Below are 17,150 nucleotides of genomic sequence, written 5' to 3' on the forward strand. Positions count from 1 at the left end.
TCTCCAGTAGAGGCCAATACTGTGGAGAGGTCCTTAGAGCCATCTCCAGTAGAGGCCTATACTGTGGAGAGGTCCTGAGAGCCATCTCCAGTAGAGGCCAATACTGTGGAGAGATCCTGAGAGCCATCTCCAGTACTGGCCTATACTGTAGGAGAGATCCTGAGAGCCATCTCCAGTACTGGCCTATACTGTAGGAGAAGTCCTGAGAGCCATCTCCAGTAGAGGCCAATACTGTGGAGAGGTCCTTAGAGCCATCTCCAGTAGAGACCTATACTGTAGGAGAGGTCCTAAGAGCCCTCTCCAGTAGAGGCCTATACTGTAGGAGAGGTCCTAAGAGCCATCTCCAGTAGAGGCCTATACTGTAGGAGAGGTCCTGCGAGCCATCTCCAGTAGAGACCTATACTGTAGGAGAGGTCCTGCGAGCCATCTCCAGTAGAGGCCTATACTGTAGGAGTGACCGCTCATGCCCTGTAGTTGGGGCCTCTTGATTGTCATCCTATGGGGGCATAGCCATGGTAGCCAACATAGTGGCCTGTATAGCATTTTTAACCATGACCCTAAGCATGATGGGATGTTAATTGCCTAATTAACTCAGGAACCACACCTGTGTGGAATTCCCTACTTTCAATATACTTTGTATCACTCATTTACTCAAGTGTTTCCATTATTTTGGTAGTTAACTGTAGCTTTCCATGAAATCTGATGGTTCATGCCAGACATACATACCTACTGGGCAAAAACTGGTTGAATAAACGTTGTTTCCACAACATTTCAACAACAACAAAATATATTTTGATGACATTGAATAAATGTGGAAAACTGATTGGATTTGAAAAAAGTAGAAGGTAATTGAATCTTATTTTATTCACCCAACTTTTAACCTAAATCCAATGACATGGTGAATTTTTTTGTTGATTTCACGTTAGTTGACAACTCAACCAAATGTAAATCAAAACTAGACGTTTAACTAACGTCTGTGCCCAGTGGGGAGGCAGTCTGGAAGGTTTGTTCAAGAACTCAAAAGTGTATTTCTCGACCTAGTTGGAAACATAATGCAAATGCCAGAGAGCCCTTAACAGCCTGAGAAGTTTGACAGGCAAATTACTTGTGTTGAAGTGTTGTGTTTGTGTTTGTGTTAAGGCCATCACAAACATGTAAACTCAGCAAAAAAAGAAACGTCCTCTCACTGTCAACTGGGTTTATTTTCAGCAAACCTAACATGTGTAAATATTTGTATTAACATTCAACAACTGAGACATAAACTGAACAAGTTCCACAGACATGTGACTAACATAAATGGAATAATGTGTCCCTGAACAAAGGGGGGGGTAAAATCAAAGTAACAGTCAGTATCTGGTGTGGCCACCAGCTGCATTAAGTACTGCAGTGCATCTCCTCCTCATGGACTGCACCAGATTTGCCAGTTCTTGCTGTGAGATGTTACCCCACTCTTCCACCAAGGCACCTGCAAGTTCATGGACATTTCTGGGGGGGAATGGCCCTAGCCCTCACCCTCCGATCCAACAGGTCCCAGACGTGCTCAATGGGATTGAGATCCGGGCTCTTCGCTGGTCATGGCAGAACACTGATAATCCTGTCTTGCAGGAAATCACGCACAGAACGAGCAGTATGGCTGGTGGCATTGTCATGCTGGAAGGTCATGTCAGGATGAGCCTGCAGGAAGGGCACCACATGAGGGAGGATGATGTCTTCCCTGTAACACACAGCGTTGAGATTGCCTGCAATGACAACAAGCTCAGTCTGATGATGCTGTGACACACCGCCCCAGACCATGACGGACCCTCCACCCCCAAATCGATCCTGCTCCAGAGTACAGGCCTCGGTCTAACGCTCATTCCTTCGACAATAAACGCAAATCCAACCATCACCCCTGGTGAGACAAAATCACGACTTGTCAGTGAAGAGCACTTTTTGCCAGTCTTGTCTGGTCCAGCGACGGTGGGTTTGTGACCATAGGCGACATTGTTGCCGGTGATGTCTGGTGAGGACCTGCATTTACAACAGGCCTACAAGCCCTCAGTCCAGCCTCTCTCAGTCTATTGCAGACAGTCTGAGCACTGATGGAGGGATTGTGCATTCCTGGTGTAACTCAGGCAGTTGTTGTTGCAATTCTGTACCTGTCCCGCAGGTGTGCCTACCGTCTGTAAACTGTTAGTGTTTTAACGACCGTTCCACAGGTGCAGGTTCATTGAACAAGCATGAGAAAGTGTTTAAACCCTTTACAATGAAGATCTGTGAAGTTATTTGGATTTTTAACTAATTATCTTTGAAAGACAGGGTCGTGTAAAAGGAACGTTTCTGTTTTTGCTGAGTTTATTTTGTACAGAGCTTCATAATGTTGAATCTGGTCACAGTTGTGACTATTATACTACCTCACCCTTGATGAAAACAAATTCAGAGGAACATGGAACAACTACAAGCGATCTGTTCTCAGGGAAACCCCTGCAGAATGGAAATAATGCAAGATTAGTGAAACATAAAAGGATTAGTTAACAACCCAGAGAAGGAGCTACATTTCCTCATGCTGACCTCTGTGATTGGACAATCCTATGTGATCAGAATGACCCACTTTCATTATATAAGCCCCACATCTGCCCTAGCTATTGCCAAAGATTGTTATATTGACAAGATAGTCAAGTGACTGCTCTCTAACAATGGAAATACGTAAATCGCATTGACTTATAAAGCCCTTTATACATCAGCAGTTGTTGCAAATTGCTTAAACAGAAACCGAGCCTAAAACCCCAGAGAGCAAGCAATACATGTCCTCAAAGATGAAGGTAGGCGAGATCAGGTCTGACCATTCTAGCCAATGAGAGGACATATACGTGCTTCAACAACAGGGCATAGAGTTAGATAAGAGGACTCATCTTTGTATCTGTGCCATTATAGCGTCTGTGACAGCCTCAATGGCGCTGCCCGTGCTATCTTTTTCATTGGCTGATTGACTTCGAAATCTTTGGAATCCCCACCCAGTTGACTACTTTAAAATGGAAAAGTCCATGCTAAATGGGTTATATCATGAGTCCTCTAACTTCATGATAAAGGGCACAACTGCAGAAATGCCACGTACGTCCACTTATATCATTGCATTTGTAACAACCTAACCATTCATTACGAAACTTATATTAAATCAAATAAGCCTCATGTAACAAATTAGCAATTATATTTTTTGTTTACCAAATTTGACATTCATTGCCCTCCATACAAAAATTCCTCACTTCGTAGGCTTATTTAAGTGGACAGAGTTTGGGAGGACTAAAACCTCTCGCATCACCACTCCCTCTCTGCTATTGCCCAAAATGTGACATGGCCACTGATTCTTAATTAACACAAGTTCATCACATATTATGTCATAATGTAATGAATGTCCCTACATGCCTTGGTTGCGTCCCAAATGAAACCCTATTCACTACATAGTGCACTACTTCTGACCACTGCCACTACGGGTCATAGTGCACTATATAGGGAAAACAGTGCTATTTGGGATGCCCCCTCTGAATTTGACTTTGATTCAACTATATTGTTTGTGGAATGCAAAAATCTGTGTGATTAGGAATAATTCCTAATTATGATTAGGAAATCTGTGTGATTAGGAATTTGCTGCTCTCTGGAGATGCGGACACAAATGCACTACAGTGGACACACATGCACTAATCAATGTTTTTATTCCATCTTTGAAAAACAACTTTCAGAATTGCTAGTTTAACAAAAAAGCCCAAATATAATGCAGGAGTCTTACGTTTGTTGGATAAAATAGCTGTAAAAACAGTATTTTGAACTCCAGACGTGCACGAGAGTAATGTTTTATACTTTTTTGCATTATACTGTATGTATTACTGCATAGTTTCTATGCAAAATTTGAAGTTTGTTCATTGTACACAACCTGACCCAACCCCACAATCAAGTCCAGTTAACAAAAAACTAAAATGGAGAAATGATTTTATCCAAACAGAAATCTCATCCATTAGAAGAATAATAGACTGGTCACCATCACAATCTATCCAATAGATTGATCAATATATACATAAAAACAACGCTGCATCAATCGATTGTACCCTCGGACTCATGTCTCATTTTGTTCCGATTGTTTGGCATCTAAGAATCCATACAGAAAGTAAGCTAACTGAACACTGAAAATAGATCTCCATATTTTGTAATGGCCAAAATATTTTAAATTGGAATAATTCATTTCCAAAACAAAAGAACAGCGAAAGCTTTTTAGAGCTACATTTCTATTCATTCTTTGCTTTTAATATTTCAAAAATAGTGTGACTTTTTATACATATGGCTTTCATATAAAAAAATAATAATTACAAAGAATTCTCTTGATAAGTCACCAAAAACTTTTTTTATTTTTACAGATGGACTGTTTAGGACAATCTATTTCAAATACATTTCTCTCCAATTCTTTACATTCTTTCTTTCCAGGACTTTGAGAAAATAAAAACTGTTGTATGAGTAAGATAAAATAATAGTATGATAATTATCCTAGCATCATTCAGATGCTTAGCGATCATGAAATGATCATGAAATCTTGTATTTCTCACAAACAGTAAACTATATTTGAATCAAACACAGGACATGTCTGTCGCTTTGGTTGAGGGCCATAAGCATGCCCTTCATGGGCGTTACATATTAACCCGCAATCAGGGATGAGCGTTTACTCCTTCCGAAACAGTGATCCAAAACATTACTAATTAGGGTTCGACACGTCACCTCTGATGTGAATGTCAATATATTTCATTACATGTAGTCATTTCATGTCAGCAGACATTATGACTGAATATACCAGGTATCATGTGTGGGCCTCTAACCTAATTACAATTACTGACAATTAAGTGATGCATGTTTAAAGCAACAAGACTGGTTCTTTCGACTAGAAGAAAGGAAAGTGAAGCAGAAAACGCTTTAATTGAAATTTGTGAATATTTGGTTCCCCTCCCCTCCAACCCACCCACCCACCTCCACAAAATAAAAGTGTTGAGCTTTCGTAAAAATGAATGTCTAACCCCACTTTACCTTTAGTGTTTCAGACATAAAAAGAAGACAGTCAGGTCATGCTCTGTGCACCCTCTACCACATCCCACCACCAGAAGAGACAACTTAACATCCCATACAGAACTACTATATAGGGAATAGAGTGCCATTTGGGACACAACCAGAGATTAAAATGCTTACAAATATCTAAAGAACAGAAACTATAGATTGGGAGACATGGAGTAGGACTAAACGGACATATTCCTCTGACAGTATGGGTGTGGGGTCCACAACATCATAACACACGGCCCCTTCTTTCAATCCAAATGAAACAGCGGAGTAGGATTACTTGGTAAAGAGTTTTATGGATACTCAATTTCAGCCAAATACGAGAGACAGGGTAACAGTTATAAAAATGTAAAATAAAAAATGGGGATGAAGACCCTTCGTGCTTTATTCCAAAGCTTCTATTGCAGAAAGAAACCTTAGGCACTTCATAGTATAATAGTATGAGAAGGCGCTTTATCTTGTGAATAAAACCACAAAACAAATCTCTTTGGGATGCAGTGACTAGTCTGGCTTGGGCATGTCTATGTGTGCTAAATTACAACTTGAGCAGTAGAACATTTCTTGCTAAATCCATCCAGTTTATGGCACCACAAAACCGCTGCCACCCCACATTGTGTACAACACCTGAGATATGGCAGTGAGTACCGTAGACCTTCTAGAACAGGCCATAACGCAAAGATCATTTATCAGACATACTTTTAAGTCTCAGTAATGTAGAAACATCTCACCAAAAATATAATACATTTTTAAATAATGACTTGGCAAAGTATGGAGAAAGGGCTAAAGGTGGGGGCTAAACTAGTGTGCATTGTGTTCACTCTTAGCAGCTTATACAAGTCCCCCAAGCTAACCAAATAATATGGCACCCAGAAGGCTTGACACAAAATGTGAATCATTTTAAAACAAGGCCTTGGTTTATCCACTATGGCATCCTTTGAAGACTAAATACCAGCATAGAATCACTCCAAATTTGCAACACAAAGTCTCAATCAGTCTGTTCATTTAAATGGTTTTTTTTTGTGTGCTAAAAGTTGAGGTGAATCAGCTCAAGTATCCTGTACCTGATGCAGCTCAGGGTGAATCAGCATAGAGGCAGGGTTTGTTACACCACTGCATTTACACGATGGGTGTGACCCCTTGGATTGTAATGATCCCTATTGGCTGAGGATATCTTCAGCAAATGAGAATGGAGAATTTCATGTAACTACAACATACAGAGGCTGTTAATGTATGGCTGTTCTTCCTCAACATCCCAGACATTACAAAATTCATCATCTGTACTTCTAACCAACATATCCAACATTTAAAAGACATCTTAAAAATGTATAGAAAAGCGTAAAGATTGAAAAAGAACAACCATTTTCTACAAGGAACAAAGCTTTTTTTCCTTCTTTAAAAACAACAAAAAAGATGTAATTATTTTGTTCTTATACAGAAGGCACAAAGATGGAGATCCCTTGCTCCCCATGTAAGGTCTGGTCAAATGAGGTCATATCATCTTATGTACTGTAATGTCTAGTTATGTCATGACGGCCTTGGATCAGAAAGACCACCTGTTCAACTTTCAAAATGAATTTCCTGAAGTAATCAATCCATCCAGGAGAGAAAAGTCCTTAAAAACAGCCTTTATAGAGGCAGCTGTACTAATAAATTGAAATTAAATCACTATGTGGATTTAGCAGTTTCCTTGCAATGCTTTTAGAGTCCTTCGTCAACGTGTTTCTACTGAGATTATTGTCGAAGCAGAGAGGTGATGTGCAGAGTCCATTGTTTTGTGTCACAATTAGTGCTATAAAATCAAAGTCTTGTTTTGGAGAAACAAAGACCTGGCCAGTCAGTGTGAATGATTGGATTAATAGTATGTGTTGGAGTTCCGATTTTAAAATGAGAAAAGAGTGAGCCACTTCGCATTGTGTTTGTTGGATTGTTTCCAGAACAGTTTTGCAGCACCAGCTAACATACTGAGGAGGAAGAGGACAGTAGGAGCGGTGGACAGCCGTCCAAACACACAGTTCAGGGGCCAAACAAACACACCGCCGAGTGTGTCTAGGATACTAACACAGCACACAGAGTGCGTGTATGTAAGTAAGGTTTTGTTTTTTTCTGTCGGTTGATGGGTGTGGTCTGGCTGAGAGGGGGAGGCTCTGGCTTGTCAGAGGGGGCGTGTTGTGTCAGGGGGCTCGTAGCTGCTGCAGCTTGGCATAGACGTCGTCCGCCTCACTCAGCTCCTCAAAGACGGGTAGAGGCTCAGCAGCTCAGTGTCCTCCAGGTCGTCAAACCAGGACACCACAGGCACCTGAGGACACACAATCAGAATAAAACATTTACATTTTAGAGGCTATTAATGAATGAAAGACCCTTTCCTGCCACTCTGCAGTTGGGAAACATTGATTTCCACAGTTTAGACAAAACACACATTCAGAAAATAAAATTGGCATCATCAAATAGCTTAAAACAGGGAGATCACCTCAGTGATTCAACATTGGGACAGGCCAGTAAGTCCTTTGGAGTAAAGCTCAGTGAAAGATTGGGCTAGGCAGCAACACTCACAGCATTCTCAGGATGGAAGATGTAGGAGGCGGGGGAGTTGTCAAGGATAAGGGTCTTGTTGAGCTGGCGGCCCAGGCGGCTCAGGTCCTTGACGTAGCAGCCCTGGTGGAACACACAGGACTCCCGAAAGAGACGCGTCCCGAACACACCACACTGATCCAGCAGGTCTGTCACTGGGTCTGCATACTGCAGGGTAGACAGAGGAAGGAGAGAGAAGAGAAAGAGGACAGGACATAAAGATAGAAACATAAAGGTAGAGAGGGCCAGGTACGGATGTAAGACAGAGAGTAGTGTGTAAGGGGAGAGTGGTATGTTGGGTGGTAGACGACTGAACATAGAAAAAGTAGCAATTCCAGCTAACAGGCATATATCACCACCACCAGGGGGAGCAAATTGAATAAATACCAGTTAATTCTCTAAATCAACAGTAAAAGCAATGTTACCTTCGCAAGACTTGCAGTGAAGAGAACACACTCAAACAGCTCTCCCATCCTCTGGAGGAACTGGTCTACATGTGGCCTCTTCAGGACGTACACCTGGGACACATCACAGCACGGCTATAAGCATCTGGCTAGGAGAATCAAGTACAGCTATCTAACAGCAACCATCTATGAACACTAGTCTATGTACTAACTGACTGAAGCAACTACACACACACACACACAACTCCAGTCCCTAAGGACCACAGTATCTATTGATCTTCAAATCTGATCAACCTTATTTACTGGCTAGTGATAAGTCTACTCACCTGGCTTAACAAGGTTAATGTTTTGGATAATTGAAAAGGCAACAGTGGGGGGGGACAGAGGCTGGTGAGCACAAGTGAATCCATCTTTCATCCACTCAACAACTTGGTTCAACATTTCAGAAAATAATAGAATGTGAATATAAAAAACATAACTGAACATGAATGTTAAAATAAGGGTCAGAAATGAGGCCTGCCTCCCGGTTTGGTCTGCCTGTTCTTTCCTTCTCATTCAGTCTGTGGGTTAGGGAAAGCGCTCCAGTATGTGTGGTTGTCCCAGAGGGCCATGTTGGAAGAGGTCAGCCACCTCCTGAAACAAGTAATCGAGAATAGGCCGTGCTGGTGAGAACCAGCCTATCCTGGATTACTTGAACCAGGCAGAGACCAGGGAGCTGTGGCCAGTGTCCCAGGATGAGGAGGCCGGAGTGGGGAGAGGGAGGCCTCGCTGACCCTTGGCTTAACTGTACTATACAGCTTCAAAATCTACTATATTCATCTTGACCATGGAAGAGAACACATTTATACAACAAATGTTCCATTTACACATGACTTTTGAATTCATGCATTTTTTTTTTTTAAGTGCTACATTTAAGAAGCGGTAGCGCTACTCCAATGGGCTGCAAAGTATGAAAATAACAACAGTGAGTCCCTTAGCAATGTCCTTGTTTTTGAAAGAAAAGCAATTTTTTTGTCCATTAAAATAACATTAAATTGATTGGAAATACTGTGTAGACATTGTTAATGTTGTAAATGACTATTTTTAAACGGGATTTTTAAAAATGTAACATCTACATAAGCGTACAGAGGCCAATTATCAGCAACAATCACTCCTGTGTTCCAATGGCATGTTGTGTTCGCTAATCCAAGTTTATCATTTTAAAAGGCTAATTGATCATTAGAAAACCCTTTTGAAATTATGAAAACTGTTGTGCTGATTAAAGAAAAAATAAAACTGGCCTTCTTTAGACTAGTTGAGAATCTGGAGCATCAGCATTTGTTGGTTCGACTACAGGGTCAAAATTCTCTTCTGAAAATCGTCAGTCTATTCTTGTTCTGAGAAATGAAGGCAATTCCATGCGAGAAACTGCCAAGAAACTGAAGATCCCGTACAACGCTGGGTACTACTCCCTTCACAGAACAGCGCAAACTGGATCTAACCAGAATAGAAAGAGGAGTGGGAGGCCCCGGTGCACAACAGAGCAAGCGGACAAGTACATTAGAGTGTCTAGTTTGAGAAACAGACACCTCACAAGCCCTCAACTGGCAGCTTCATTAAATAGTAACACCAGTCTCAACGTAAACAGTGAAGAGATGACTCCGGGATGCTGGCCTTCTAGGCAGAGTTCCTCAGTCCAGTGTCTGTGTTATTTTGCCCATCTTAATCTTTTCTTTTTATTGGCCAGTCTGAGATATGGCTTTTTCTTTGCAACTCTGCCTAGAAGGCCAGCATCCCGGAGTCGACTCTTCATTGTCCTCCATTGGAACACAGGAGTGATGGTTGCTGATAATGGGCCTCTGTACGACTATGCAGATATTCCATAAAAATAAAAAAAAATCTGCCGTTTCCTGCTACAATAGTCATTTACAACATTAACAATGTCTACACTGTATTTCTGATCAATTTGAAGTTATTTTAATGGACAAATGTGCTTTTCTTTCAAAAACAAGGACATTTCTACGTGACCCCAAAGTTTTGAACAGTAGTGTGTACACACACACACAATGTTTGGACACCTAATCATTTAAGGGTTTTTCTTTATTTTCACTATTTTTACTTTGTAGAATAATAGTGAAGACATCAAAACTATAAAATAACATGTAATCATGTAGTAAGCAAAAAAGTGTTAAACAAATTCTTCAAAGTAGCCACCGTTTGCCTTGATGACAGCTTTGCACTCTCTTGGCATTCTCTGAACCAGCTTCACGAGGTAGTCACCTGGAATGCATTTCAATTAACAGGAGTGCCTTATTAATTTGTGGAATTTCTATCCTTCTTAATGCGTTTGAGCCAGTTGTGTTGTTACAAGGTAGGGGTGGTATACAGAAGATAAGGCTATTTGGTAAAAGACCAAAGGTCAGTCAACACGGAAAATTTCAAGAACTTTGAAAATGCAGTCGCAAAAACCATCAAGCGCTATGATGAAACTGGCTCTCATAAGGACCGTCACACGAAAGGAAGACCCAGAGTTACCTCCGCTGCAGAGGATAAGTTCATGAGAGTTACAGTGGGGCAAAAAAGTATTTAGTCAGCCACCAATTGTGCAAGTTCTCCCACTTAAAAAGATGAGGCCTGTAATTTTCATCATAGGTACACTTCAAATTTGACAGACAAAATTAGATTTTTTTTCTCTCCAGAAAATCACAATGTAGGATTTTTAATGAATTTATTTGCAAATTATGGTGGAAAATAAGTATTTGGTCACCTACAAACAAGCAAGATTTCTGGCTCTCACAGACCTGTAACAACTTCTTTAAGAGGCTCCTCTGTCCTCCACTCATTGCCTGTATTAATGGCACCTGTTTGAACTTGTTATCAGTATAAAAGACACCTGTCCACAACCTCAAACAGTCACACTCCACTATGGCCAAGACCAAAGAGCTGTCAAAGGACACCAGAAACAAAATTGTAGACCTGCACCAGGCTGGGAAAACTGAATCTGCAATAGGTAAGCAGCTTGGTTTGAAGAAATCAACTGTGGGAGCAAATATTAGGAAATGGAAGACACAAGACCACTGATAATCTCCCTCGATCTGGGGCTCCACGCAAGATCTCACCCCATCAGTAACACACTACACTGCCAGGGACTCCTGCAGTACCAGACGTGTCCCCCTGCTTAAGCCAGTACATGTCCAGGCCCGTCTGAAGTTTGCTAGAGAGCATTTGGATGATCCAGAAGAAGATTGGGAGAATGTCATATGGTCAGAAGAAACTAAAATATAACTTCTTGGTAAAAACACAACTCGTCGTGTTTGGAGGACAAAGAATGCTGAGTTGCATCCAAAGAACACCATACCTACTGTGAAGCATGGGGGTGGAAACATCATGCTTTGTGGCTGTTTTTCTGCAAAGGGACCAGGACGACTGATCTGTGTAAAGGAAATGAATGAATGGGGCCATGTATCGTGAGATTTTGAGTGAAAACCTCCTTCCATCAGCAAGGGAAGTGGATGGCTGCAAACTTTCTACTATTAAACTCGGACAAAACAGAGATGCTTGTTCTAGGTCCCAAGAAACAAAGAGATCTTCTGTTGAATCTGACAATTAATCTTAATGGTTGTACAGTCGTCTCAAATAAAACTGTGAAGGACCTCGGCGTTACTCTGGACCCTGATCTCTCTTTTGAAGAACATATCAAGACCATTTCGAGGACAGCTTTTTTCCATCTACGTAACATTGCAAAAATCAGAAACTTTCTGTCCAAAAATGATGCAGAAAAATTAATCCATGCTTTTGTCACTTCTAGGTTAGACTACTGCAATGCTCTATTTTCCGGCTACCCGGATAAAGCACTAAATAACCTTCAGTTAGTGCTAAATACGGCTGCTAGAATCCTGACTAGAACCAAAAAATTGGATCATATTACTCCAGTGCTAGCCTCTCTACACTGGCTTCCTGTCAAAGCAAGGGCTGATTTCAAGGTTTTACTGCTAACCTACAAAGCATTACATGGGCTTGCTCCTACCTATCTCTCTGATTTGGTCCTGCCGTACATACCTACACGTACGCTACGGTCACAAGACGCAGGCCTCCTAATTGTCCCTAGAATTTCTAAGCAAACAGCTGGAGGCAGGGCTTTCTCCTATAGAGCTCCATTTTTATGGAACGGTCTGCCTACCCATGTCAGAGACGCAAACTCGGTCTCAACCTTTAAGTCTTTACTGAAGACTCATCTCTTCAGTGGGTCATATGATTGAGTGTAGTCTGGCCCAGGAGTGGGAAGGTGAACGGAAAGGCTCTGGAGCAACGAACCGCCCTTGCTGTCTCTGCCTGGCCGGTTCCCCTCTTTCCACTGGGATTCTCTGCCTCTACCCTGTTACGGGGGCTGAGTCACTGGCTTACTGGGGCTCCCTCATGCCGTCCCTGGGGGGGTGCGTCACCTGGGTGGGTTGATTCACTGTTGTGGTCAGCCTGTCTGGGTTGGCGCCCCCCCCTTGGGTTGTGCCGTGGCGGAGATCTTTGTGGGCTATACTCGGCCTTGTCTCAGGATGGTAAGTTGGTGGTTGAAGATATCCCTCTAGTGGTGTGGGGGCTGTGCTTTGGCAAAATGGGTGGGGTTATATCCTTCCTGTTTGGCCCTGTCCGGGGGTGTCCTCAGATGGGGCCACAGTGTCTCCTGACCCCTCCTGTCTCAGCCTCCAGTATTTATGCTGCAGTAGTTTATGTGTCGGGGGGCTAGGGTCAGTTTGTTATATCTGGAGTACTTCTCCTGTCCTATTCGGTGTCCTGTGTGAATCTAAGTGTGCGTTCTCTAATTCTCTCCTTCTCTCTTTCTTTCTCTCTCTCGGAGGACCTGAGCCCTAGGACCATGCCCCAGGACTACCTAACATGATGACTCCTTGCTGTCCCCAGTCCACCTGGCCATGCTGCTGCTCCAGTTTCAACTGTTCTGCCTTACTATTATTCAACCATGCTGGTCATTTATGAACATTTGAACATCTTGGCCACGTTCTGTTATAATCTCCACCCGGCACAGCCAGAAGAGGACTGGCCACCCCACATATGCTCTCTCTAATTCTCTCTTTCTTTCTCTCTCTCGGAGGACCTGAGCCCTAGGACCATGCCCCAGGACTACCTGACATGATGACTCCTTGCTGTCCCCAGTCCACCTGACTGTGCTGCTGCTCCAGTTTCAACTGTTCTGCCTTATTATTATTCGACCATGCTGGTCATTTATGAACATTTGAACATCTTGGTCATGTTCTGTTATAATCTCTACCCGGCACAGCCAGAAGAGGACTGGCCACCCCACATAGCCTGGTTCCTCTCTAGGTTTCTTCCTAGGTTTTGGCCTTTCTAGGGAGTTTTTCCTAGCCACCGTGCTTTTACACCTGCATTGTTTGCTGTTTGGGGTTTTAGGCTGGGTTTCTGTACAGCACTTTGAGATATCAGATGATGTACGAAGGGCTATATAAATAAATTTGATTTGATTTGATGGGCTTTGAAGATGAAACGTGGCTGGGTCTTTCAGCATGACAATGAACCCAAACACACCGCCCGGGCAAGGAGTGGCGAAGGAGTGGCTTCGTAAGAAGCATTTCAAGGTCCTGGAGTGGCCTAGCCAGTCTCCAGATCTCAACCCCATAGAAAATCTTTGGAGGGAGTTGAAAGTCCGTGTTGCCCAGCAACAGCCCCAAAACATCACTGCTCTAGAGGAGATCTACATGGAGGAATGGGCCAAAATACCAGCAACAGTGTGTGAAAACCTTGTGAAGACTTACAGAAAACATTTCACATCTGTCATTGCCAACAAAGGGTATATAACAAAGTAGTGAGATAAACTTTTGTTATTGACCAAATACTTATTTTCCACCATAATTTGCAAATTCATAAAAAATCCTACAATGTGATTTTCTGGATTTTTCCCCTCATTTTGTCTGTCATTGTTGAAGTGCACCTATGATGAAAATGACAGGCCTCTCTCATCTTTTTAAGTGGGAGAACTTGCACAATTGGTGGCTGACTAAATACTTTTTTGCCCCACTGTACATACATACATACAATCATATATACATCTATACACATGTGTGTTGATCTAAATGCCATTGTCAGTTACCTGGTGTGTTGTTCCTTCAATCTCCACAGGTACAATGAAGTCAGCATTACTGATGGGCTACAGCATTAGAGAAGACAACCGTTTATCATCAGTTTTCAGATAAAATATAATCAGTTGCAGTGACACACGCAAAAGACAAATGTATAGATTAACAAAAAAAGTTAGATATTCTGATTAAGAGATGCATCTAAAAGCATAGCAAAGTTTTAAATTAGGAAAAAACTAACCCTCCCACCCTCTCAACTAACCCTCCCACCCTCTCAACTAACCCTCCCACAATCCAAATCATGCCTTGTTATGAGAAACATGGACAGCACTGATTTGTCTGCCAGTGACCATTGATTTGTTGATTGAATGTGTTAACAGCATCAGCAGCTCCCATTTCACAGCCAGTGTAAAGAGCTACCTGATCCAGCTAACAGCTGTCCATTAACACTTACAGTCTAATAGTGGGATATAGAAGTCAGACGAGACACAAACAAAGAGGACTAGCCGATCAAACGATTACAGCTTGCTGTTGCAAATGAGTAAAGTAAGAGCTATGGATCATGCTATTATATATAATCAACTGCCCTGGCCTGCATAGGATCAAAACAAGATGTCTTCGAATTCCTGATATGTGGTGAGATAATAGGTCAAACTATGTTTTCCAATAGCCCTGTTTCTTATTAACAGTGTATATATATTACCTTGAAGGAGCTGTGCACCAATGTCTCATCCAGGTCAATGACCACACAAATCTTGCCCTCATCCTGAGGGGTTACCTCGGGCAGTAGACTTGTCCCTGGAACCTGAGAGGAGCGGAACAGGGGAAGGGTAGGAAGAGAGTAGAGGATAAAGGAGTAGTAAGAGGGGGGGGAGTAGAGTAGTAGAGGAGGACAGTTAGAAGAGGAGATGAGGGTAGAAGAATAGAAGAGGTGTAGAGGATGAGTAGAGGAGGATAGAAGATTAGGGGAGTAGACGAGGGTAGAAGATTAGAGGGTAGAAGAGTATAGGAGGAGTAGAGGATGAGTAGAGGAGGATATAAGAATAGGAGTAGACGAGGGTAGAAGATTAGAGGGTAGAAGAGTATAGGAGGAGTAGAGGATGAGTAGAGGAGGATAGAAGAGTATAGGAGTAGAGGGTAGAAGAGTAGAGGAGTAGAGGGTAGAAGAGTAGAGGAGGAGTAGAGGAAGGTAGAAGAGTAGAGGAGTAAAGGAGTGAGGATGATTAGGTAGAGGTAGGATAGAGGTGGGTAGAGGTAGGATAGGGGTGGGTAGAGGCAGGATAGGGGTGGGTAGAGGCAGGATAGAGGCGGATAGAGGTAGGATATAGGTGGTAGAGGCAGGATATAGGGTAGAGGCAGGATAGAGGTGGTAGAGGTTGTAGAGGCAAGATAAAGGTGGGTAGAGGCAGGATAGAGGTGGGTAGAGTGACTTTTCCCCTACAATTTAAATGAAAGCTGACACACCCCACACTTAAATCTGCAATACAGAACTTTTTGGGAGACCTGACCAAATTCACATAGAAAGGTCTGTCATTCTCATTGAAAGCATGTCTAAGAAGTGGTAGATCTGTAGTATGTGCGCTATTTCTATGCTTCCCTTAAGTTTTGTTTTTGCATAATTTACTTTCGGTTTTGTACACCAGCTTCAAACAGCTGAAAATACAATATTATTGGTTATGGAAAATATACTTCACAGCAGTTTATATGATACAATGATTCTCTACACAATGACTGCTTGTTTTGTCACAAACTGAAATTAAGCAAACTATTCTAATTTTATCAACCAGGAAATGGCAGCGTGATTTCTGCATATTGCATCTTCAATGAAATATTCCAGAGGGAATCGATCATCTATTGACCTAGAACCTCTGGTGCGATTCTATACAGGAATCACATTTTTCCAGTTAGGAAAACCTTTTAGTTTGAGAATGACGGGTTCAATGTGAGTTCCAGAATAATAACCAATGACCTATCTACAGTAACAAATGGGTCATCTAAATATGTTTGTGTATTTGGTCCTAGTGTATATAATTAGCCCATACACATTACAATTTCAGACACGTATCCTATTGCACAATGCACACTGTCCTGTAAAAGTGAATTAACTTCCTTTCCCACCCCAAATAAAATAGCTTAACTGTAACATGTCTGAAGAAAATTGATCAAAACACAGAAATATCAGTTACAATACATTGCATCATACAAAATGTGACAGTTTAATCTAAGCCCATTGTCTCTACTCCCACAAAAAAAACAGTGATATTGTCCTTTACGTACTTGATGAAACTGGTAGCGAAGGTTTTGAAGTAGATCAAGCTAAACAGAGAGATGAAAAAGACAGTTAAAGGGAAATTTCACAATTTCTCTACTTCATATTCATCATCTCCAGTACCACCCCAACATGTGAAAATGGCATGTTTCTATATTTTGTAGTAAGAAAGTGCGGAAGATAAGTGTTTCCAATGACAACAACCAATTAGTAAGCAATGCCTACTCGTAATTGGTTAAAATCACAGATGATGTCATTGAAACAATTATCTTCCTCTCTTTCTTACTACAAAACAAAGAAACACACAGTTGTCATATGATGATGGGGTGGTGCTGGAGATGAATATGCATGAACTATACTGAACAAAAATATTAAAATGCAACATGCAACAATTAAAAATAGTTTACTGAGTTACAGTTCATAAGGAATTCAGTCAATGGAAATAAATTAATAAGGCCCTAATCTATGGATTTCACATGACTGGGAATACAGATATGCATCTGTTGGTCACAGATACCTTAAAAAAAAGTAAGGGTGTGAATCAGAAAACCAGTCAGTATCTTGTGACCACCATTTGCCTCATGCAGCGAGACCCATCTCCTTCGCATAGAATTGATCAGGCTGTTGATTGTGGCCTGTGGAATGTTTTCCCACTCCTCCTTAATGGCTGTGCGAAGTTACTGGATATTGGTAGGGAACTGGAACACACGTTGTGCACGTTGATTCTGAGCATCCCAAACATGCTCAATGGGTGAC

General features: G+C 41.8%; 1 protein-coding gene across 1 annotated transcript in view; it reads right to left on the reverse strand.

Annotated features, from left to right (window-relative positions):
- Positions 1–3,672: 3,672 nt before the first annotated feature.
- Positions 3,673–17,150, reverse strand: part of LOC115141171 (carboxy-terminal domain RNA polymerase II polypeptide A small phosphatase 2-like) — a 31,122-nt gene continuing 17,644 nt past the window's right edge. Inside the window, 7 exon segments of the mRNA XM_029679881.2 lie at positions 3,673–7,312; positions 7,315–7,366; positions 7,621–7,806; positions 8,064–8,156; positions 14,140–14,196; positions 14,829–14,930; positions 16,403–16,441. Of these exon segments, the coding sequence (XP_029535741.2) occupies positions 7,242–7,312; positions 7,315–7,366; positions 7,621–7,806; positions 8,064–8,156; positions 14,140–14,196; positions 14,829–14,930; positions 16,403–16,441 (600 nt within the window). The 3' untranslated portion in view covers positions 3,673–7,241.

This window comes from Oncorhynchus nerka, linkage group LG2 (assembly GCF_034236695.1).
Source record: "Oncorhynchus nerka isolate Pitt River linkage group LG2, Oner_Uvic_2.0, whole genome shotgun sequence".
Classification (NCBI taxonomy): Eukaryota; Metazoa; Chordata; class Actinopteri; order Salmoniformes; family Salmonidae; genus Oncorhynchus; species Oncorhynchus nerka.